Source organism: Triticum urartu, chromosome 7A (genome assembly GCF_056163025.1).
Source record: "Triticum urartu cultivar PI428250 chromosome 7A, HENAU_Tu73, whole genome shotgun sequence".
NCBI lineage: Eukaryota > Viridiplantae > Streptophyta > Magnoliopsida > Poales > Poaceae > Triticum > Triticum urartu.
In genome coordinates, this window is record NC_141879.1 from 747,345,214 (window position 1) to 747,370,574 (window position 25,361).

General features: G+C 46.5%; 2 protein-coding genes across 2 annotated transcripts; both read left to right on the forward strand.

Moving 5' to 3' along the window:
- Positions 1–8,577: 8,577 nt before the first annotated feature.
- Positions 8,578–9,222, forward strand: LOC147962732 (uncharacterized). Its single transcript, XM_087534292.1, has one exon. It carries the CDS (start codon positions 8,578–8,580, stop codon positions 9,220–9,222), a length of 645 nt encoding a protein of 214 aa, XP_087390418.1.
- A 298-nt stretch (positions 9,223–9,520) lies between these two features.
- LOC147962733 (uncharacterized) lies at positions 9,521–10,185 on the forward strand. The gene is made up of 2 exons (XM_087535556.1): positions 9,521–9,914; positions 10,151–10,185. Exons 1-2 carry the CDS (start codon positions 9,521–9,523, stop codon positions 10,183–10,185), a joined length of 429 nt encoding a protein of 142 aa, XP_087391682.1.
- The last annotated feature ends 15,176 nt before the right edge of the window (positions 10,186–25,361 follow it).

The window sequence follows — 25,361 nt, forward strand, 5'->3', positions numbered from 1 at the left end:
GTTCTATTTATATGAGTAATATCTTTTATGGTCATGCACCCTTGAAGAGTGGTCTATTCTTGATGAATATCGATAGTAGTAACACACATATTCATAATGTTAAAGCCAAAAGATGCAGAGTTGATAATGATAGTGCAACATATTTGTGGCACTGCCGTTTAGCTCATAGCAGTGTAAAGCGCATGAAGAAACTCCATACTGATGGACTTTTGGAACCACTTGATTATGAATCACTTGGTACTTGCGAACCGTGCCTCATGGGCAAGATGACCAAAACACCGTTCTCCGGTACTATGGAGAGAGCAACAGATTTGTTGGAAATCATACATACAGATGTATGTGGTCCGATGAATATTGAGGCTCGTGGCGGATATCGTTATTTTCTCACCTTCACAGATGACTTAAGCAGATATGGTTATATCTACTTAATGAAACATAATTCTGAAACATTTGAAAAGTTCAAAGAATTTCAGAGTGAAGTTGAAAATCGTCGTAACAAGAAAATAAAGTTTCTACGATCTGATTGTGGAGGAGAATATTTGAGTTACGAGTTTGGTGTACATTTGAAAAATTGTGGAATAGTTTCACAACTCACGCCACCCGGAACACCACAGCGTAATGGTGTGTCTGAACATCGTAATCGTACTTTACTAGATATGGTGCGATCTATGATGTCTCTTACTGATTTACCGCTATCGTTTTGGGGATACGCTCTAGAGACGGCCGCATTCACGTTAAATAGGGCACCATCAAAATCCATTGTGACGACGCCTTATGAACTGTGGTTTGGCAAGAAACCAAAGTTGTCGTTTCTGAAAGTTTGGGGCTGCGATGCTTATATGAAAAAGTTTCAACCTGATAAGCTCGAACCCAAATCGGAGAAATGTGTCTTCATAGGATATCCAAAGGAGACTATTGGATACACCTTCTATCATAGATCCGAAGGCAAGACTTTTGTTGCTAAATTCGGAAACTTTCTGGAGAAGGAGTTTCTCTCGAAAGAAGTGAGTGGGAGGAAAGTAGAACTTGACGAGGTAACTGTACCTGCTCCCTTATTGGAAAGTAGTACATCACAGAAAACTGTTTCTGTGACACCTACACCAGTTAGTGAGGAAGCTAATGATGATGATCATGAAACTTCAGAACAAGATACTACTGAACCTCGTAGATCAACCAGAGTAAGATCCGCGCCAGAGTGGTACGGTAATCCTGTTCTGGAAGTCATGCTACTAGATCATGATGAACCTACGAACTATGAAGAAGCGATGGTGAGCCCAGATTCCGCAAAGTGGCTTGAAGCCATGAAATCTGAGATGGGATCCACGTATGAGAAAAAAGTATGGACTTTGGTTGACTTGCCTGATGATCGGCAAGCAATTGAGAATAAATGGATCTTCAAGAAGAAGACTGACGCTGATGGTAATATTACTGTCTACAAAGCTCGACTTGTCGCAAAAGGGTTTCGGCAAGTTCAAGGGATTGACTACGATGAGACCTTCTCACCCGTAGCGATGCTTAAGTCTGTCCGAATCATGTTAGCAATTGCCGCATTTTATGATTATGAAATTTGGCAGATGGATGTCAAAACTACATTCCTGAATGATTTCTGGAAGAAGAGTTGTATATGATGCAACCAGAAGGTTTTGTCGATCCAAAGGGAGCTAACAAAGTGTGCAAGCTCCAGCGATCCATTTATGGACTAGTGCAAGCCTCTCGGAGTTGGAATAAGCGCTTTGATGGTGTGATTAAAGCATTTGGTTTTATACAGACCTTTGGAGAAGCCTGTATTTACAAGAAAGTGAGTGGGAGCTCTATAGCATTTCTGATATTATATGTAGATGACATATTACTAATTGGAAATGATATAGAATTTCTGGATAGCATAAAGGGATACTTGAATAAGAGTTTTTCAATGAAAGACCTCGGTGAAGCTGCTTACATATTAGACATTAAGATCTATAGAGATAGATCAAGACGCTTAATTGGACTTTCACAAAGCACATACCTTGACAAAGTTTTGAAGAAGTTCAAAATGGATCAAGCAAAGAAAGGGTTCTTGCCTGTGTTACAGGGTGTGAAGTTGAGTAAGACTCAATGCCCGACCACTGCAGAAGATAGAGAGAATATGAAAGATGTTTCCTATGCTTCAGCCATAGGCTCTATCATGTATGCAATGCTGTGTACCAGACCTGATGTGTGCCTTGCTATAAGTCTAGCAGGGAGGTACCAAAGTAATCCAGGCGTGGATCACTGGACAGCGGTCAAGAACATCCTGAAATACCTGAAAAGGACTAAGGATATGTTTCTCATATATGGAGGTGACAAAGAGCTCATCGTAAAAGATTACATTGATGCAAGCTTTGACACTGATCCGGACGATTCTAAATCGCAAACCGGATACGTGTTTACATTAAACGGTGGAGCTGTCAGCTGGTGCAGTTCTAAACAAAGCGTTGTAGCGGGATCTACATGTGAAGCGGAGTACATAGCTGCTTCGGAAGCAGCAAATGAAGGAGTCTGGATGAAGGAGTTCATATCCGATCTAGGTGTCATACCTAGTGCATCGGGTCCAATGAAAATCTTTTGTGACAATACTGGTGCAATTGCCCTGGCAAAGGAATCCAGATTTCACAAGAGAACCAAGCACATCAAGAGACGCTTCAATTCCATCCGGGATCTAGTCCAGGTGGGAGACATAGAGATTTGCAAGATACATATGGATCTGAAAGTTGCAGACCCGTTGACTAAGCCTCTTCCACGAGCAAAACATGATCAGCACTAAGGCTCCATGGGTGTTAGAATCATTACTGTGTAATCTAGATTATTGACTCTAGTGCAAGTGGGAGACTGAAGGAAATATGCCCTAGAGGCAATAATAAAGTTATTATTTATTTCCTTATATCATGATAAATGTTTATTATTCATGCTAGAATTGTATTAACCAGAAACATAATACATGTGTGAATACATAGACAAACAAAGTGTCACTAGTATGCCTCTACTTGACTAGCTCGTTAATCGAAGATGGTTATGTTTCCTAACCATAGACATGTGTTGTCATTTGATTAACGGGATCACATCATTAGGAGAATGATGTGATTGACTTGACCCATTCCGTTAGCTTAGCACTCGTCGTTTAGTATGTTTCTATTGCTTTCTTCATGACTTATACATGTTCCTATGACTATGAGATTATGCAACTCCCGTTTACCGGAGGAACACTTTGTGTGCTACCAAACGTCACAACGTAACTGGGTGATTATAAAGGAGCTCTACAGGTGTCTCCAAAGGTACATTTTGGGTTGGCGTATTTCGAGATTAGGATTTGTCACTCCGATTGTCCGAGAGGTATCTCTGGGCCCTCTCGGTAATGCACATCACTTAAGCCTTGCAAGCATTGCAATTAATGAGTTAGTTGCGAGATGATGTATTACGGAATGAGTAAAGAGACTTGCCGGTAAGGAGATTGAAATAGGTATTAAGATACCGACGATCGAATCTCGGGCAAGTAACATACCGATGACAAAGGGAACAACGTATGTTGTTATGCGGTCTGACCGATAAAGATCTTTGTAGAATATGTAGGAGCCAATATGAGCATCTAGGTTCCGCTATTGGTTATTGACCGGAGACGTGTCTCGGTCATGTCTACATTGTTCTCGAACCCGTAGGGTCCGCACGCTTAAGGTTTCGATGATAGTTATATTATGAGTTCATGAGTTTTGATGTACCGAAGGAGTTCGGAGTCCCGGATGAGATCGGAGACATGACGAGGAGTCTCGAAATGGTCGAGACGTAAAGATCGATATATTGGACGACTATATTCGGACATCAGAAAGTTTCCGAGTGGTTCGGGTATTTTTCGGAGTACCGGGGAGTTACGGGAATACGGGGGAAGAAGTATATGGGCCTTATTGGGCTTTAGGGGAGAGGGATAGGCAGGCCGCGCGCCCCCCCATTGACTAGTCCGAATTGGACTAGGGGGAGGGGCGGCGCCCTCTCGTTCCTTCTCTTCCCTCTTCCCCTTCCTTGTCTCCTACTCCTACTACTTGGAAGGACTCCTAGTTGTACTAGGAAAGGGGGAATCCTACTCCCGGTGGGAGTAGGACTCCCCTAGGGTGCGCCATAGAGAGGGCCGGCCCTCCCCTCCTCCATTCCTTTATATACGGGGGCAGGGGCACCCCATAGACACACAAGTTGATCTTCGTGATCATTCTCTTAGCCGTGTGCGGTGCCCCCCTCCACCATACTCCTTGATAATATTGTAGCGGTGTTTAGGCGAAGCCCTGCGACGGTAGAACATCAAGATCGTCACCACGCCGTCGTGCTGACGGAACTCATCCCCGACACTTTGTTGGATCGGAGTCCGGGGATCATCATCAAGCTGAACATGTGCTAAAACTCAGAGGTGCCGTAGTTTCGGTGCTTGATCGGTTGGGTCGCGAAGACGTACGACTACATCAACCGCGTTGTCATAACGCTTCCGCTGTCGGTCTACGAGGGTACGTAGACAACACTCTCCCCTCTCGTTGCTATGCATCACCATGATCTTGCGTGTGCATAGGAATTTTTTTGAAATTACTACGTTCCCCAACACGGAGGTGGTACGTCTCCGTGTCAGGGAGGAGGACGAGCACGTCCATCGCTACATGGCTGCTATGGACGTCAGGTTCTCCAATACCTGGCAGGTTCTTTGGGGAGATCACCCGAGCTATGATCCAGTGATGGTTCCTTCACTTTGGTTGTCCACCGCCCGCGCCTCAGGAACCGCGAGTGGCCTAGATTACTCTTTAGTATTCGATCTTTATTAGCTGCTAGATAGCTAGCTAGCTAGTGATGTATTCGATATATAATATTCGAGATTATATATATTATTCGAGATGATGTATTCGAGATTATATCTATTATTCGAGACGATGTATTCGAGATTATATTCGATTATGCTTATTATGTACTATGATTGATTCAGTTTTTCCTTATTAATTGATTGCATCCATGCATTGTAATTTGAATACTAAATTGTTTTATATATCTTTTGGATTAGTTAAATAAAAGCTATGGCGGACAATACCGGCAGAGAGGGAGAAGAGACCCTGTTCGATATCATACGCCATCCTCGTGGGCCAGATGATGATCAGAATGAAGAAGATTATGACGGCTCCGAATTTCTAAACAACACCGGGGAGGGTGATATGATATTCGATCGCGACGACCGAATTGATGAAGTCATGAACTATGATTATGATGATGACGAAGAAAATGTTGATCTTGAAACAACAAAGACCGGCGAGGTATATATATTTATATAAGCAGGCATCTGGTGATCATCACATGTTTTAAATGACTTGAAGATATATTAACGAATCGATCTTTCTTCTTTTAGCCATCCGGATCGAGCAAATCTTTAGGCAACAGGAAACAAGGCCCAAAAAAAAGTTGAAGGAGGGCGTAAAGTACAATATCGAGGCCATCAAACCTAATGGCGAACCATTAGCGCCTAAGAATATTGCGGACAAGTTCATTCGTCAGTGCGGAGTTCTTGTGAAGGACCAACTCCCGATCTCCCTTCAAGCATGGAGAGAGCCAGCAAAGCCACGTCCAGATGTTACTTTTGTCGACGACAGACAAAAAGGTCTGCTTTGGGAAACTCTCATGGAACATTTCACCCTACCAGATCATTTCACAGATGCAGATGTGGAGAAAGTCAAGAACGCTGCTCTTAGGAAGATGGCGGTTGCATTCAACAACCACAAGAATCGTGTATGGGACAAGTATTGAAGATCGTCGAATTGAAGAAAAGACAAGTCGGTGATATTAGGTTCATTAACACAAATCTCATAGATGCAACTGAGGTTGAATTACATGCCACAGATACCGAGGCCAACTTGCTACGATCATTCAAAATAAATGAACACAAAGATATAATACTCTTTCCTTACAACTTCAAGTGAGTGTTACTATCTTGTGGCATATTCGGTTTCCCTTATATATTAGTCAAGGTTATAGTAATGTAATTGATGAGTTATGCATGCGAGCGCAGGTTCCACTATATTCTCCTAGAGATTAAGCTTGAGCAGGGAGTAGTAACTGTCTTAAACTCGAAACGAAAAGATCCCCAAGAGTATGCGGACATGACTCAAATGCTCGAGAAGTAAGATCCCCAAGAGTATGCGATCATTATCCACCATATCAGCAACTTTGTTCATTTCTGATATCAAGTAATTGTTTTCTTTGTCTGGCAGGGTTTGAAGAAAATTCACCAAAAAAGCTCCGGGACTGCCGAAGAAGCTGGAATTTAGACACACGAAAGTAAGTACTATAGTAGCATGTTCCGCGCATCTCCTAGCTAGTGATTCAAGCGCTAATTTCATCATACCATTTGGCATTCTTGCTTATCAGTTTGATTGACCTCTATTTCTTGTAAAGTGGTTGTGGCAGGAACAAGGGAATGATTTCTGTGGATACTACATTTGCGAGTCCATCCGCCACACGACCTGTGAAAGGGGCGGCCGGTACACTGACGAACAATATGAAGTGCGTAAATAACAATATTCACAATTTTATTTTATTACCATTATTTGTGTTGAGTTCCATTCATTCATATATATATATGTATTGACCCCCTTCTTCAAATTAGATGTTTCGGATGCGGGATGAACTCCTAGCACCAGATCGCATGCGAGCAATTCAAGAGGAATTGGCGGCATTCTTTCTTGACCACGTGATCGCTGAAGATGGAGAATACTAGGTGGACCATGCGTCCGTAGTTTAGGAAATTATATTTGTAAGAGATAATTATTGTATATATGTAGCCGGTAGTGTCGGATAGATATACGAGAACTTGTTGTTCGACCAATCTCTCGGAGAAGGAGAGGTTGGTCGATATCACTTCTCTCTGTATGCATATATGTTGATCATGACGATCTTCTGTTTCGTTCGTTTGCTTACCAGCTAGCTAGCGTGTCTAGTCCTCGTATGTATAGTACGTAGCGTCGACCACGCACGGACATAAGAGAGGACACTTCTCTCTATTAATTATCTAGCTAACACAATATATGAAATACCTAAATTAACCCCCCAAAACCCCCAACCCCACCCCCCCTTCAAAACAAAAACCCCAGCCAAAGAAGTGCTGACGCGTGGATACCTATTGGTCCCGGTTGGTGCCACCAACCGGGACCAAAGGCCCTCCTGCCTGGGCTCGGCGCACAGGCCACATGGAGGCCCATCTATCCCGGTTCTGGTTTGAACCGGGACTAAAGGGTCAGGGCATTAGTAACGACCCTTTAGTCCCGGTTCAGGAACCGGGACAAAAGGCCCTTACGAACCGGGACAATAGGCCCGTTTTCTACTAGTCCCAGCTTTTCTCTTCATCTAACTTCTTCAATGGATGAACATTGGTTCGCATTGGAACATGATTTGCAACATCTTCCTTTCGTGTGGTTAACAGTACTCTACTACCATTAGTTGCATCTGGAAATGCTTTAACCTTTCTGTTTAATTGCTCCCATGTATCTGTTTCCCACACATCATCGAGAACTACTAAGTATCTCTTTTGCAATAGAAAATCATGGATCTTCTTTCCCACCTCATGCTCTTGCATTTGATCGTCTGGCCTATGTGTACTCCCAGTTATTTGTTTCATAATATCATTTAGTAAATCAATGCCTTTAAACTTTTGAGATACAGTCACCCAACAAACTGCCTCAAAATGTCGTTTCACTCCAGGCGAAGTGTAGACTTTTCTAGCAAGTGTTGTTTTCCCCGCACCACCCATAGCAACTATGGAGATGGCACTAAGACACTTCTTTGTGTCAACTAACTTCCCCACTATTTCTTTGTATTCATTCTCGAAACCAACCATAACAACATCTTCAAAATTTTGGTAAATAGGACCATAATCTTGGGGCAACTCATCATCAATATCAACCTTTTCTATGCAAGTATGACCCAAATCATCAACTATTTTCAAACGGGTTGCATACTCAAATATCTCAGATATGTTCCTTCTTATACTTTTTATTTCAACACCAACTTTGTGAAGGGTACTCAAATCACTTGGCAGGCAACCATACCTTGCAATGGCACCCATGAATCCCTTCTTGAGCCTGTTTCTCTTGTACATGTACTCTGCGGCCTTGATGACATTGTCGGTGTTGAACATGTGTACATGTACGTAGGTTTGGGTTCTGTATGCAATACCTGTAGTATCTGTCTCCCTCTGTATGTACGTGTATCTTAGGAGACAAGATACCGGTCGCACCCCTTGTACCTATATATATGTGCCTAGTGCACGATCAATCAATTATCGATGCACCAAATCATTCTCTACATGGTATCTATCGCAAGTCGATCTTCCAGCTTCCGCTAACCGTAGCCGCCGCCACGGGCCGCCGCCGCCGCCGCGACCTCCCGCCGCCACCCCAAGCCGCTGCCACCACCCCTCCTCCCCGCGCGCCACCTTCCCACCACGCGCCTCCACGCCGCACCGCCCCCTCCCGCCGCGCCGCCTGCCTCCCGCCACCGCGCCGCTAACCCTAGCCGCGCCGCCGCCTCGCTCCCCACGATCTCATCGTCATGTCTTCCAACGCCTCCACCTACTCCAACCCCTTCGCCGTCGACCCTGCCAAGATTCGTGACATCAACGTCCATGCACGCGTCCCCGTGACCCTCGACACCTCCAACTCCACGTACTTTGCATGGAAGACGTACTTCACGCTGCTCTTTCGCGAGAACAATCTCGTGGATCACGTGGATGGCACCGTGGACTCCCGCACCATGGTGGACGACGCCGAGTGGACCGCGATCGACGCCACAATCGTCCGGTGGTTCTTCACCACCATCTCCAAGGACTTGTTCCACACGATCGTGAGCGCTGGCGACGACGCCCGCGCCATGTGGGTCAAGCTGAACGGCCTCTTCACCAACAACAAGCTTCAGCGCCGCGTTTTTTTGCAGCAGGAATTTTTTGACTGTCACCAGGATGACCAGTCCATTGATGACTACTGCCACCGCCTGAAGACGTTGGCGGACGAGCTCCGTGACATTGGAGCCAAGGTGGACGACGACCTCCTCCTCAGCACGCTCACCGCCGGCTTCAACGAGGACTTCGGCAACGCCGCCTCCAACCTCACCTTGATGCCGGAGCCCTCCTTTCCCAAGTTTGTGGCGTACTTGAGGTTGGAGGAGCGCCGGATGAAGGGGGTCAAGAAGCGTGTGTAGCACCACGCCCTCGCCGCTGGCACCTCTCGCGGCGCCCCTCCACCGACCGCCCCACCCGCGCCGCGCCAGCAGCCGCAGCCACCAGCACCTCCGGGGTACTTCCCCCTCCCGCCCGCGCCTCCCGCCCCTCCCGCTACCCCCCAGCAGCCGAGTGGCGGGCGCCGCGGCAACCGCCGCGGGGGCGGCCGCAAGAAGCAACAGGCGCCGGGGGGGGGGGGGGGCTCGTCAGCAGCAGCAGGTGACTCCCCCATGGACATACGGCACCAACCCATGGACCGGCGTCGTCCATGCGTACTCCATGCCGGTCCCTCGGGCTCCGGCTCCGGGCATCCTTGGGCCCCGCCCGGCGGGTCACCAGGCCCTCTTCGCCGCGCAGAACGCCGCTCCCTACAGCGGCTATGGTGCCCCCCCCCCCCCGCCGGCGCCCGCCTACGGGTCCGCGCCGGCTTATGGCGCCGCTGCCGCGCCGGCCTATGGGGCCGCGCCCGCCTACGGCGCCGCTGCCGCCGCTCTGGCCTTCGGGGCTGCTCCCGCACCGGCCTACAGAGGGTTCTACCCTCCTCAGATGCCGCCGCCGTGCGACCCGGCCTTGCTCGCTGCACTGCACTCCGCGCCATCACCGGGCTCCTATGGTGGCGGTGGTGACTGGTACATGGACTCGGGCGCCACTGCTCACATGACTGCTCATCCTGGTAACCTCACATCTGCCACTCCCGTTCATACTCCCACCTGTATCACCGTTGGTAACGGTTCCTCCCTCCCCATTACTCACGTCAGTCATATGCCTTTTCCTTCTACTTCCACTCATGTGCATATGTCTAATGTTCTTGTGTCTCCTGACTTAGTCACTAATCTTGTTTCCGTTCGTCGCCTTGCTCGTGAGAATCCTATAACTTTTGAATTTGACGATATCGGTTTTTCTGTGAAGGACGCCCGTACACGGATGGTGCTCCACCGATGTGATAGCCCGGACGAGCTTTATCCAGTGCATCCCTCCGGCGCCACCACCACCCGTCGCCCCGCCGCCTTCGCCGCCAGTGTCGATCTTTGGCATGCCCGTCTCGGTCATCCCAACTCCACCGTTATGCGTCAGATTCTTCAAAGTTTTTCTTTCTCATGTAATAAGGTCGACGATCACACTTGTGAGGCTTGCTGTCTTGGCAAGCACGTTCGTCTTCCCTTTAGCGAGTCTATAAACATTTCCACCTTTCCGTTTCAGTTATTTCATAGTGATGTTTGGACGTCCCCGGTTGCTAGCAACACAGGCTATTTATACTATCTGGTGATATTGGATGATTTTACTAATTATGTGTGGACATTCCCTCTCCGTCGCAAGTCCGACGCTCTTGCCACACTCACCGCTTTTTATTCATATGTCACCACACAGTTCGGTCGTCCTATTCTCGCCTTGCAAACCGACAACGGCAAGGAGTTTGACAACGTCGCCTTCTGCAATTTACTTGCGTACCACAGCACCATCTTTCGCCTCACCTGCCCCTACACGTCTCAGCAGAATGGTCGCGCCGAGCGCGTCCTTCGCACGCTTAATGACTGTGTCCGCACGTTGCTCTTCCACTCCTACGTGCCTGCTCGGTTCTGGCCAGACGCGCTCGCGACTGCCAGCCTCCTCATTAACATTCGCCCCTGTCGTTCCCGCTGGAACTACACCCCTCACCAGCTCCTCTTCGGTGCGGTTCCATCTTATGATGGTCTTCGCATTTTTGGCACTAGTAGAAAAAGGGTCAAATGTGAAGCACATTAGTGCCGGTTTGTATTTGAGCCGGCACTAATGTATACATTAGTGCCGGTTCCAACGGCTAGCCGGGCCGCTTTCATAGTACCGGTTCGTGGAGAACCTTTAGCACCGGTTCGTGCCACGAACCGATACTAATGAGAGTGGTGGCAGGATGTTGTCAGACTGGGGCCCCTCCAGCCCCTTTAGTACCGGTTCATGGCACAAACCGGTACTAAAGGTCGTCCTACATAAACCCTTCACACCCGAGCTCGCTCTGGTCTTCCTCTTTCCCCTCTCCTCTCTATTCTTCCCCTCTTCCTCTCGAGCTCATCACACATTTTGCCCAAAATTTGTCAAGATTTGAAGGCCTCCATCCATTCAAATGATCACAAAGGTTAGCAACTTTGTCCTTTCATCTCTCATTGCTAGATTATAGCTCTTGCAATGCTTTATATAGTGATTAATTTGTGAGTTTAGTAATTTGGGAGGATATATATATGTGCTAGTATTTGATTTATATGCAATTTGAGGTCAAAAATAACACTTAGTTTGCATATGTAGGTGTGGTTTACTTAGTGCCTTCTAAATCTCCGTCGTAACCACCGTCGATCGCCCGCACCGTCCCGTCGCCGGCACCACCTTGTGGTGAGCCTCTTGTTCATGAAATTTTATATAAAAATTGATGTTTGTGTGACTTGGATATATAGTTACTCGTATAATTATCTTACCCGTACGTTGTTTGTTATACATATAGTGCCATGGTTTTGATATCCGTCCCCATCGGCCCTCGTCCTTGTTATGATTCGCATGTGGTATATATATTCTCTTTTAAAACTAGTTGCATTTCATGTTTATGACAAATTATGCCCATCAAGTTGACATAGAAATTTTTTCTAGGAGGTATGTGAACCGGAAATTCCAACCGACCCTATTGTCAAGAGGTTAAATTTAGTTGAAAGAGAAAACGAGTACTTGAAAGAAAAATTGAAAAGAATTGAGGGGGAGAAGATGGAATTGGAATTGCATGTTGCCGATGTCGTCGATGATCACAAGATCAAGATGGAGAAAATGCGCTTGAAGATTAGAAAGATTAGAAAATATGCCATCGATAGTGAGGCTTGGTATCATTATGCTGTTGGATCCATTGTTACCTTAGTTGCGATCTTGATCGTATTTGTTGTTGCATTTAAATGCTTTAGCTAGAGAGTTATTTGTTTGTTGCATTTAAGTGTTGTATGAACTTTATGTATGAACTTGTATTAATTTGGTCTATTCGGTGTTGTGTAATGAAGATGAGCCGGCAATGGATGTACGATGACCGATGCTCTCCCCAGTTCGTTGAGGGCGTGCATACTTTTCTGCTTGCGGCTGAGGCAAACAAGCGGGCAGATGGTTTTATGCCTTGTCCATGTGCTCGCTGTAAGAATGGTCACAATTACTCTACGTCAAGAACCATTCACGTCCACCTGTTAAGTCCGGTTTCATGCCCCACTATAATGTTTGGACCAAGCACGAAGAAAGAGGGGTTATGATGGAAGACAATGAAGAAGAAGAGGACGACGACAGCTATCCTAGCCATGGGTTCCCTGAATACGATGATACAACAATGGGGAAGAAGCTGAGCCGGTAATGCGGGAAGAAGCTGAGCCGGCAATGCGGGAAGAAGCTGAAGAAGAGGCATCAGATGAGCCCGTTGATGATCTTGGTCGGGCCATTGCCGATGCAAAGAGAAACTATGCAAGTGATTTGGAGAAGAAGAAGTTGCAGCGCATGTTAGAGGATCACAAAAAATTGTTGTACCCGAATTGCGTAGGTGACAAGAAAAAGCTGGGCGCCACACTGGAATTGCTGCAATGGAAGGCAGAGAATGATGTATCTGACAAGGGATTTGGAAAGTTGCTGGTAATGATAAAGGATATGCTTCCAAAGGACAACGAATTGCCCGAGAGTACGTACGAAGCAAAGAAGGATGTCTGCCCTCTAGGGTTAGAGGTGCAGAAGATACATGCATGCCCTAATGATTGCATCCTCTACCGCGATGAGTACGAGGATTTGAACACTTGCCCGGTATGTGGTGCATTGCGCTATAAGATCAACCGCGATGACCCTGGTGATGTCGAGGGCGAGCGCCCAGGAAGAAGATTCCTGCCAAGGTGATGTGGTATGCTCCTATAATACCACGGTTGAAACGTTTGTTCCAAAACAAAGAGCATGCCAAGGCGATGCGATGGCACAGAGAAGACCGTAAGGAAGACAGAAAGTTGAGAGTACCCGCTGACGGGTTGCAGTGGAGAAAAATTGAAAGGAAGTACGGGAAGTAGTTTGCAGATGACGCAAGGAGCGTATGGTTTGGTCTAAGCGCAGATGGCATTAATCCTTTTGGGGAGCAGAGCAGCAACCATAGCACCTGGCCTGTGACTCTTTGTTTGTATAACCTTCCTCCTTGGTTGTGCATGAAGCAGAAGTTCATTATGATGCCAGTGCTCATCCAAGGCCCTAAGCAACCCGTCAACGACATTGATGTGTACCTAAGGCCATTAGTTGAAGAACTCTTACAACTGTGGAATGGAACAGGTGTACGTGTGTGGGATGAGAACATGGGGGAAGAATTTGACCTAAAGGCGTTGCTGTTCGTGACCATCAATGATTGGCCTGCTCTCAGTAACCTTTCAGGACAGACAAACAAGGGATACCGCGCATGCACGCACTGTTTGGACGATACCGACAGTATATATTTGGCTAATTGTAAGAAGAATGTGTACCTGGGACATCATCGATTTCTTCCGAGCAAGCATCCCGTAAGAAAGGCAAGCATTTCAAAGGTGAGGCGGATCACTGGACGAAGCCTCGCCACCGTACTAGTGCTGATGTACATGATATGGTCAATGATTTGAAGGTGGTCTTTGGAAAGGGTCCTGGTGGACAACCTGTTCCGAATGATGCTGACGGACGCGCAGCCATGTGGAAGAAGAAATCTATATTTTGGGACCTGCCCTATTGGAAAGACCTAGAGGTCCGCTCCACAATCGACGTGATGCACATGATGAAGAATCTTTGTGTGACCCTGCTTGGCTTCTTGGGCGAGTATGGGAAGACAAAAGATACACCTGAGGCACGAGAGGACCAGCAACGTATGCACGGAAAAGACGGCATACATCAGGGTCATGCAAGCTACGCTCTTGCCAAAGAAGAGAAGGAAATCTTCTTTGAATGCCTGCTCAGTATTAAGGTACCGTCTGCCTTCTCGTCGAATATAAAGGGAATAATAAACATGGCAGAGAAAAAATTCCAGAACCTAAAGTCTCATGACTGCCACGTGATTATGATGCAACTGCTTCCAGTTGCATTGAGGGGGCTTCTACCGAAAAACGTTCGATTAGCCATTGTGAAGTTATGTGCACTTCTCAATGCAATCTCTCAGAAGGTAATCGATCCAGAAATCATACCAAGGTTAGAGAATGATTTGGTGCAATGTCTTGTCAGTTTTGAGTTGGTGTTCCCACCATCCTTCTTCAACATCATGACGCACGTCCTAGTTCACCTATGCGAAGAGATTAACGTTTTGGCTCCGGTATTTCTACACAATATGTTCCCCTTTGAGAGGTTCATGGGAGTCTTAAAGAAATATGTTCATAACCGTGCTAGGCCATAAGGAAGCATCTCCAAGGGCCGTCAAAATGAGGAGGTCATTGAGTTTTGTATTGACTTTATTCCTGACCTTAAGCCGATTGGTGTTCCTGAATCGCGGCATAAGGGCAGACTGGATGGAAAAGGCACGCTAGAAGGGGAACAAATAATATGTTTGGACGGACATTCTCTCACTGAAGCACACTACACAGTTCTACAGAATTCCGCCTTGGTGGCTCCGTATATGGATGAACACAAGAATTTGCTACGCTCCAAACACCTGGAGCGGTCTGATGACTAGATTACACGTGAACAAACCAGGACGTTCGCCAGCTGGTTGCAGACACATATCATGCATGACACCTCTATTGAAGATGACCTGTACTTGCTGTCCCTGTTACCATCTTCGAATATAATGACTTTCAAAGGGTACGAGATAAATGGTAATACATTTTACACGATTGCCCAAGATAAGAAGAGCACCAACCAAAACAGTGGTGTCCGCTTTGATGCAGAAACCAAGACGGGAAAGGAAACATATTATGGTTATATACAGGACATATGGGAACTTGACTATCGACGTGGTTTGAAGGTCCCTTTGTTTCGGTGCAAATGGGTCAATATGACACGAGGCGCGGTAACGGAAGACCCGCAGTACGGAATGACAACAGTGGATCTCAACAATCTTGCGTATGCAGACGAACCATTCGTCCTAGCCAATGATGTGGCACAGGTTTTCTTTGTGAAGGACATGTCTACCAAGCCAAGAAAGAGAAAAGATAAGGAAGCGAATGCATCGTACGATGAGCCAAAGCGGCACATAGTTCTTTCTGGGAAGAAAAACATCGTGGGAATGGATGACAAGACAGACAAGTCAGAAGATTATGAAAAGTTTGATGAAATTGCTCCACTCACAGTGAATATTGACCCGAGCATCCCGTTAAATGATGAAGATTTTCCATGGTTACGGCGCAAAGGGACACACGCGAAGAAAAAGTTTCACACCCAAAGATCTGGGATGTGATCGGCTTCACTATCATCACTTTCTTCTGTGTTTCACACCCAGAAGGGAATCTCTGTAATAGTTAGGGTAGTTAATTATGTGTTTTGGCATTTGAAACGCGAAGAAATTCTATGTGCAAACAAATTCTTTCATGCCTTTACTGATTTTTAAAGTTAAGTTATTCACAAACTAGTGATTCACGCTAATTTCAAATAATTCAAAATTTAAACTATTCAAATTTGAAAACTACGGGCACTAACAGAAAGTTTGTAATTTTTTGTACCTAAAGCAAAAATATTCACAAAGAAACTCTGAATACACAAAAAAAACAACTCAAAAATAAATAAAGCAAAAAAAATAAAAAAAGCCCGCCTACTAGGCCAAAGCGGCCGGCATACGACTAGAAACACAACCTGTTGTTGGGCCAGGATGCAGGCCCGCAAAGGCCTAGTAAGCCTACAGGGCAGCACAGAACATGTAAGCCCAGTAGGCCTGCTTTGGAGAGGAGTTCGAGAGAGCTACCGCACGGGGGTTTATAAACCAGTGCGGTCGCCCCTCGGCTAGCGAGGTGGGACTAAACTTGCCGCACCGCACCTGCGCCAGCGCACCCCCTTTAGTACCGGGTCGTGGAACCAACCAGTACTAAAGGGCGGGCCTTTAGTACCGGTTGGAGCCACCACCCGGTACTAAAGGGGGTCGCTTCCCGCCGCTTGGCCTGGCCAAAACAAGCCTTTAGTACCGGTTGATGGCACCAACCGGTACTAAAGGCCCCTCCTATATAAACAACACTTACGAAAATTCCAGTTTCTCATCTGCTTCATCTCCTCTGCACCGTCCCCCGCCGCGCCCCCCGTACGTCTCCATCCCTCGTCACCGCCCCCGTCGCCGCCCCGTCCCCGTCGTCGCCGCCCCGTCGTCCCCGTCCCCGTCGTCCCCGTCGTCACCGCCGCCCCGTCCCGCGTCGTCCCCGTCCCCGTCGTCGCCGCCCCGTATGTCCCCGTCGTCGTCGCCGCCCCGGCCCGTACGTCCCCGTCCCCGTCAACGCCGCCCCGTCCCTGTCCCCGTCGTCGTCATCCCCGTCGTCGCCGCGCCCGTCGCCGTCCCCGTCGCCGCCCCCCATCGCCTCTCGCCTCGCCGGTGAGCGCACACACACACACACATACATTTTTTTAGTTATACAAATAGTTAGAAATTTTTCTGTTTTTTAGAAATAGTTAGAAATGTTAGAATTGTTAGAATAGTTAGAAATGTTAGAATTGTTAGAATAGTTAGAAATGTTAGAATTGTTAGAAATTTTTCTGTTTTTTAGTTATAGAAATAGTTATAAAAAAGTTAGAATTGTTAGAAATTTTTCTGTTTTTTTAGAAATAGTTAGAAATGTTAGAATTGTTAGAATTGTTAGAAATGTTAGAATTGTTAGAAATTTTTCTACTTTTAGTTATAGAAATAGTTATAAAAAAGTTAGAATTGTTAGAAATTTTTCTGTTTTTTAGTTATAGAAATAGTTATAAAAAAGTTAGAAATTTTATTTTTTTTAGTTCTAGAAATATTAGAAATGTTATAGAAATGTTAGTTATATAGAAATGTTAGAAATTTTAGTTATCAAAATCCAATCATTAAAAAAATGTTACTTTTTGCGGGCATATAGCTAGTATTTGTTCTCGACGATGCCCGGTCCGCATCCTCGCCGTCGACCCGTCCGCGACGGCGTCCGACTGACCCATGTCCGGGACTGGGCTCCGCCGGGCTAGCACTGGGAGGTGCTGCCTGGAGGGGCACGCCGCTTGATGAGGAACCCGGCCCCGGGTCCCGTCGTCGACCCTGATCTCATTTGGTGGCGTTCGCGTGGGCCAGTTTCGGTGCGGAGGGAGCCGGCCCCGCCGGAGGTGGTACCTGGTTACATGGTTGTGTTATATAATACCTGGTTGTGTTAGAGGGCGGCAGGTTCTCCAATACCTGGCAGTTTCTTCAGGGATCTCACTTCAGCTATGATCCTGTGAGGGTTTCTTCTCTTTGGGTGTCCACCGCCCGCACCGCAGGAACCGCGAGTGTCCTAGATTCTTCTGTAGTATTCGATCTTTATTAGCCACCTAGCCAGTGATGTACTCAATATATAATATTCAAGACGATGTATTCGAGATTATATATTATTCGAGACGATGTATTCGAGATTATATCTATTATTCGAGACGATGTATTCGAGATTATATCTATTATTCGAGACGATGTATTCGAGATTATATCTATTATTCGAGACGGTGTATTCGAGATTATATTTATTATTCGAGACGATGTAATTTGAATACTAAATTGTTTTATATTTCTTTTGGCATAGTTAAATAAAAGCTATGGCGGAAAATACCAACAGAGAGGGAGAACAGACCATGTTCGATATAATACGCGAGCCAGATGATGATCAGAATGAAGAAGATTATGACGGCTCCGAATTTCCAAACAACACCGGAGAGGGTGATATGATATTCGATCGCGACGACCGAATTGATGAAGTCATGAACTACGATTATGACAACACCGGAGAGGTATATATATTTATATAAGCAGGCATCTGGTGATCATCACATGTTTTAAATGAGTTGAAGATATATTAACGAATCGATCTTTCTTCTTTCAGCCATCCGGATCGAGCAAATCTTCAGGCAAAAGGATGAAACGAGGCCCGAACAAAAAGTTGAAGGAGGGCGTAAAGTATAATATCGAGGCAATCAAACGTAATGGCGAACCGTTAGCGCCTAAGAAGATTGCGGACAAGTTCGTTCGTCAGTGCGCAGTTCTTGTGAAGGACCAACTCCCGATCTCCCTCCAAGAATGGAGAAAGCCAGCAAAGCCACGTCCAGATCTTACTTTTGTCGACGACAGACAAAAAAGTCTGCTTTGGAATACTCTCATGGAACATTTCACCCTACTAGATCATTTCACAGAAGCAGATGTGCAGAAAGTCAAGGACGCTGCTCTTAGGAAGATGGCGGTTGCATTCAAGAACCACAAGAATCGTGAATGGGACAAGTACGTCAAGGGAGGAAGGAAGACTCCAGTATTCGAGGGAACACTAGAGAATCAAAGTGCTCATTGGGACGATTTCGTGAAATTCAAGGATTCAGAATTATCTAAGGAACGGTCAAGAATAAACAAGGCCAATGCCGCAAAAAAGGATAAGTTCCATAAGCTGGGGCCAGGTGGCTATGCGGTGGGAATGCCTAAGTGGGATAAGTCTGAGAAAGAGATGCTGGATGCAAGTGTCACTCCAGAAACATTGAGCTGGCCCCCCAGGTGCAGGACTTGGTCCTATGCGCATGGGGGGGAGTTGGACCCGAAGACAGGCAAAGTTTCCAAGAAGGCATGTCTGAACGGAGCCGAAGATAAGCTACTTGTTGCAATAGAAGAGGCTCGATCCGGGTTGTTCGAGCCCAACAGAGAGAACGACGAGCTTACGCGTGCCCTGGGAAATCCTGAACACCCGAGAAGAACACGAGGCATGGGCGCTATTCCGTGGTATGAGGGGTTTTCGGACTGGAACGCCAACTACAGAACCCGTGCGAGAAAGAAGATTGCGGAGGAGAAGAAGAGGAAGATGGAGGAGGAGCAGAGGAAGCTCGACTATGAACGCCTTCAAGGCCTAGAATCAGCGCACACGGACTTGGCAATCAAATTCCAGCGGCAGCAGGAGCAGATCGACTCACTTAGCCAGCAAAGGGGGTCTCAGCAGCTGCAACAGCTAGCGGATGATCCAGCATTGGATACCACCGCCCCATCCATGCCGAGAAGCAGCGTGGGTTCCGCTCCGTTTGACGCAATGCTGGATAGATACCCCGTGGATGATATCGCGGAGAACACTAACTGCGAGCTACACTTCAAAATTAAGAACAAATCCTTGAAGGTGGCGGACGGTGTTGCTTATACAAATTCCCCCGATGCAACCTTCCATTGCAACCCGATTCCAGCAGGCTATGCTCGTGTCGTGGTTGATGAGGTGGTGGACCAATATTCGGGGCTAGATCTTGACATTCCTGGAGGTGACGAGGAGCACACACTCGGAGATGCCAAACATCGTGTCATCCTATGGAGAAAGGATTGCATCATCTTTCGAAGGCCACCGACACCGCGTCACCCGACTCCTCGTCGAAGTCTGCCACCGAGTCAGCAGACTCCCGCTCCTCCAAGTCCACCAACGCGTGAGGCTACTCCTCCTCCTCCAAGTCCGGCAAAGTGTCAGGCCACTCCTCCTCCAAGTCTGACACAGCGTCAGACGTCCACTCCTCCTCCAAGTTCGGCACAACCTCAGGCCACTCCTCCTCCAAGTCTGGCACAGCTTCAGGCCACTCCTCCTCGTCCAACTCAGCCCCGCCAGCCGTCTCCGCCGCCTCAGCAATCATAGAAGAGACACCCCGCAGCTATGGTGCGTAGCGGTATGAGTCGAGGTCATAGTACAGGAAGTACAGGCGGAGGCAAGCGATATAAATATGGTCCAAACCTCACTACTCCTCTTCCTGAGAGGGCTTACGACAGGACTGAGGAGCAAACCAATGACATAGTGCGGGCAGAAGTCGACGCCCATTTTGGACCAAAACCGCCACCGCCGCCAAGGGAGAAAGTGTCTGTGGAAGTAGTTGACCACTTCATTCGTATGGCTCAACCACCAGCTCCTAAGCCTGTTGACACAGACTATGAGCGCCACATCAGGAAGTTACATCGACAACGTCTACAGAAGGAGGCGAGCTCGAGCTCGAGCAAACAACAAGCAGCTGTCAAAAAATGCAGGAAAATCGTTGCCCAGCTGGGAGAACAGGCGGCGCAATCGACCCCCCCGCTTGTTGTGCCGCCAACAACACGTGACAGTACGCGCGCCCAATATTATTGTGGCCAAACAGTTTACGTTCCCGAGGTGGGCGATGTGGTAATAACCCAGGAGCATATAATGCAGGCTGAAACTCTCAAAATCACTGTTGGACAACTCCTCGAGATCGAGGACATGCCAGTGCTTACAGAGGAGGAAATAAAACGGAAATATGCCCGGGGCCAACCTTTGGTCAAGCCAGAAGAGGTCAAGAAGCTCCCAACGAGAATGTATGAATTACATCAATGGTACATGGACATTACCAAGAGATCCATTCGAGAGTCCCTCATGGTGCAAGTCAAGAAGGATCATTACTACCATGAGAAACCTGTGACCATTGAGTATTCTGAACTATTTCAGTTATACAATCAAGACGCACTCGACAAATCTATCGTCAGTTGCTATTGTCTGTAAGTGATTTCTTTCTGTAATTTAAGTCTCAAGCTAGTTGTAGTGATCCTTTTGATCAATCATTACCTGTAATTATCCTCACTATATTCTTTTCTGTGGTATTATGCAGGATGAAGATGTATGAAATGAGAAAAGGTGGACGCTATGGCATTGGGTTCATTGACCCAAACACCGTTAATGAATACACATGGACAATAAACAAGCATCATGAAAAGCAGGTAGAGGACAGCATGCTAGAGTTCTTGAAGCGCCTCAAATACAATGAAGATATACTACTTGCTTACAACTTCCAGTGAGTCACACTTTCTTGTACTACAAATTCTCTGTTTTTGCCTACTAGCTAGCTACATGTTTTTGCTTACATATGCCCGCTTAATTAAGACATGCAAACGTGTGTGCATGCAGATTTCACTGGATCTTGTGTATCATTAAAGTTGACGCCAGAACAGTTCAAATACTGGACTCACTACTCAAAGCAAATAGTGACTATAACATCTTGTTTGGGATAGTCAACAGGTAATTTCAATCATTATTAACTATATATCTCGGCCTATTTAGTTCGTCATTTCATGATATGAACTATTTAATAATCCCTTTATTCATTTTCTTTGTCGGCGGGCAGGTCTTGGGCAAGGTTCATCAGCGTCACGGAAGGCGAATGGAAACGACAGCTGAAATGGTTTCGACCCAAGGTAAGTAATTAAGTAGTACTAGCTAGCTAGCTAGCTGCCATCTCTTTAATTATCATGCTTGATTAATTATTATCTGATCAAATTAAATTCCATTCTCGTAATAAAGGCCCTGAAGCAGGCGCAGGGGACTGATCTGTGTGCATTCTGCGTTTGCGAGAACATTCGCATGATGGTGTCCGAAAGGAGCAGATCTCAAAGACAAGAATGGGTACGCTTGTCAGAACACTATTCACAATTTTTACACCATTATCGATATCTAGTCACACAACTAATACACATGCATATTGATCTCCTTCTTAACAGTTCAAATAGGTGCGGGACAAGCTCCTAGAAACGGAGCGCGTAGAAGCACTTCATGAGGAAATAGCGGGATTTTTGCTCGACCAGGTCATAAATCCGAAGGGAGAATACTATTACCCGCTACCGCCCCCATCGACCAGGTCATGAACCACTTCCAATTGTCATCGTGCTCCGAAGGCACCAATTAGGCTAATGCCACTGGCTCTGAAGGCAACATGCATATGTAGGAGAAATTGTATATAGCTATACGTGTGTGTATGTGTGAATTAATATGGTGGTTTGTGAGACATTGATGATATATATATGATTGGTTCTACTAGAAATTCTATTTATATATATATATATGCATAACGTGTACAATGTGTAGTATCGTAGAATACCAGCAAACGAAAAAGAATTAAAATGGAAAACACAAAATTAAATGAAAAAGAAATCATGAAACCAAAAACCCCCCAAACATTTTAGTACCGGTTGGTGTTACCAACCGTTACTAAAGGGCTCCCGGCCCCCGGAGCTGGCTCGTGCCACGTGGTTGCCCTTTAGCACCGGTTCGTGCTGAACCGGTACTAAAGGGGGGGCCTTTAGTGACCACACTTTAGTGCCGGTTATGGAACCGGCACTAAAGGGCCTTACGAACCGGTGCTATTGCCCGGTTCTGCACTAGTGTGGGTGTCTCTGTTATCCTAGCACCGCGTCCACTACTCCTCACAAACTCGCGCCCCGGTCCCTTCCTTGCATCTTCCTTGGCTATCCTCCCAACACCAAAGGTTACCGGTGCTATGATCCAGTTGAAGGAAATATGCCCTAGAGGCAATAATAAAGTTATTATTTATTTCCTTATTTCATGATAAATGTTTATTATTCATGCTAGAATTGTATTAACCGGAAACATAATACATGTGTGAATACATAGACAAACAAAGTGTCACTAGTATGCCTCTACTTGACTAGCTCGTTAATCAAAGATGGTTATGTTTCCTAACCATAGACAAAGAGTTGTTATTTGATTAACGGGATCACATCATTAGGAGAATGATGTGATTGACTTGACCCATTCCGTTAGCTTAGCACTCGATCGTTTAGTATGTTGCTATTGCTTTCTTCATGACTTATACATGTTCCTATGACTATGAGATTATGCAACTCCCGTTTACCGGAGGAACACTTTGAGTGCTACCAAACGTCACAACGTAACTGGGTGATTATAAAGGAGATCTACAGGTGTCTCCAAATGTACATGTTGGGTTGGCGTATTTCGAGATTAGGATTTGTCACTCCGATTGTCGGAGAGGTATCTCTAGGCCCTCTCGGTAATGCACATCACATAAGCCTTGCAAGCATTGCAACTAATGAGTTAGTTGCGAGATGATGTATTACGAAACGAGTAAAGAGACTTGCCGGTAACGAGATTGAACTAGGTATTGAGATACCGACGATCGAATCTCGGGCAAGTAACATACCGATGACAAAGGGAACAATGTATGTTGTTATGCGGTCTGACCGATAAAGATCTTCGTAGAATATGTGGGAGCCAATATGAGCATCCAGGTTCCGCTATTGGTTATGGACCGGAGACGTGTCTCGGTCCTGTCTACATTGTTCTCGAACCCATAGGGTCCGCACGCTTAAGGTTTCGATGATAGTTATATTATGAGTTTATGAGTTTTGATGTACCGAAGGAGTTCGGAGTTCCGGATGAGATCGGGGACATGACGAGGAGGCTCGAAATGGTCGAGACGTAAAGATAGATATATTGGACGACTATATTCGGACATCGGAGAGGTTCCGAGTGGTTTGGGTATTTTTCGGAGTACCGGAGAGTTACGGGAATACGGGAGAAGAAGTATATGGGCCTTATTGGGCTTTAGGGGAGAGGGAGAGGCAGGCCGCGCGCCCCCCAAGGCCTAGTCCGAATTGGACTAGGGGGAGGGGCTGCGCCCCCTCCTTCCTTCTCTTCCCTCTTCCCCTTCCTTGTCTCCTACTCCTACTACATGGAAGGACTCCTAGTTGGACTAGGAAAGGGGGAATCCTACTCCCGGTGGGAGTAGGACTCCCCTAGGGCGCTCCATAGAGAGGGCCGACCCTCCCCTCCTCCACTCCTTTATATACGGGGGCAGGGGGCACCCCATAGACACACAAGTTGATCCACGTGATCGTTTTCTTAGCCGTGTGCGGTGCCCCCTTCCACCATAATCCTCGATAATATTGTAGCGGTGCTTAGGCGAAGCCCTGCGATGGTAGAACATCAAGATCGTCACCACGCCGTCGTGCTGACGGAACTCTTCCCTGACACTTGGCTGGATCGGAGTCTGGGGATCGTCATCGAGCTGAACGTGTGCTAAAACTCGGAGGTGCCGTAGTTTCGGTGCTTGATCGGTCGGGCCGTGAAGACGTACGACTACATCAACCGCGTTGTGCTAACGCTTCCGCTGTCGGTCTACGAGGGTACGTAGACAACACTCTCCCCTCTTGTTGCTATGCATCACCATGATCTTGCGTGTGCGTAGGAAAATTTTGAAATTACTACGTTCCCCAACAGTGGCATCCGAGCCTAGGTTTTATGTGTTGATGTTATATGCATGAGTAGAACACAAGTGAGTTGTGGGCGATATAAGTCATACTGCTTACCAGCATGTCATACTTTGGTTCGGCGGTATTGTTGGATGAAGCGGCCCGGACCGACATTACGCGTACGCTTACGCGAGACCGGTTCTCCCGACGTGCTTTGCACAAAGGTGGCTAGCGGGTGACAGTTTCTCCAACTTTAGTTGAACCGAGTGTGGCTACGCCCGGTCCTTGCGAAGGTTAAAACAGCACAACTTGACAAACTATCGTTGTGGTTTTGATGCGTAGGTAAGATTGGTTCTTGCTTAAGCCCGTAGCAGCCACGTAAAACTTGCAACAACAAAGTAGAGGACGTCTAACTTGTTTTTGCAGGGCATGTTGTGATGTGATATGGTCAAGACATGATGCTAAATTTTATTGTATGAGATGATCATGTTTTGTAACCAAGTTATCGGCAACTGGCAGGAGCCATATGGTTGTCGCTTTATTGTATGCAATGCAATTGCGCTGTAATGCTTTACTTTATCACTAAGCGGTAGCGATAGTCGTGGAAGCATAAGATTGGCGAGACGACAACGACGCTACGATGGTGATCAAGGTGTCGCGCCGGTGACGATGGTGATCACGACAGTGCTTCGAATATGGAGATCACAAGCATAAGATGATGGCGGCCATATCATATCACTTATATTGATTGCATGTGATGTTTATCTTTTATGCATCTTATCTTGCTTTGATTGACGGTAGCATTATAAGATGATCTCTCACTAATTATTAAGAAGTGTTCTCCCTGAGTATGCACCGTTGCGAAAGTTCTTCGTGCTGAGACACCACGTGATGATCGGGTGTGATAGGCTCTACGTTCAAATACAACGGGTGCAAAATAGTTGCACACGCAGAATACTCAGGTTATACTTGACGAGCCAAGCATATACAGATATGGCCTCGGAACAC

Excerpts from the sequence above, each read along its gene's own strand:
- LOC147962732 (XM_087534292.1), top strand. The coding sequence starts at position 8,578 with ATGTCTTCCAACGCCTCCACCTACTCCAACCCCTTCGCCGTCGACCCT.
- LOC147962733 (XM_087535556.1), top strand. The coding sequence starts at position 9,521 with ATGCCGGTCCCTCGGGCTCCGGCTCCGGGCATCCTTGGGCCCCGCCCG. Across the intron at positions 9,915-10,150 it reads TCACATGACTGCTCATCCTG|GACGCCCGTACACGGATGGT; the intron begins GTAACCTCACAT and ends TTTTCTGTGAAG.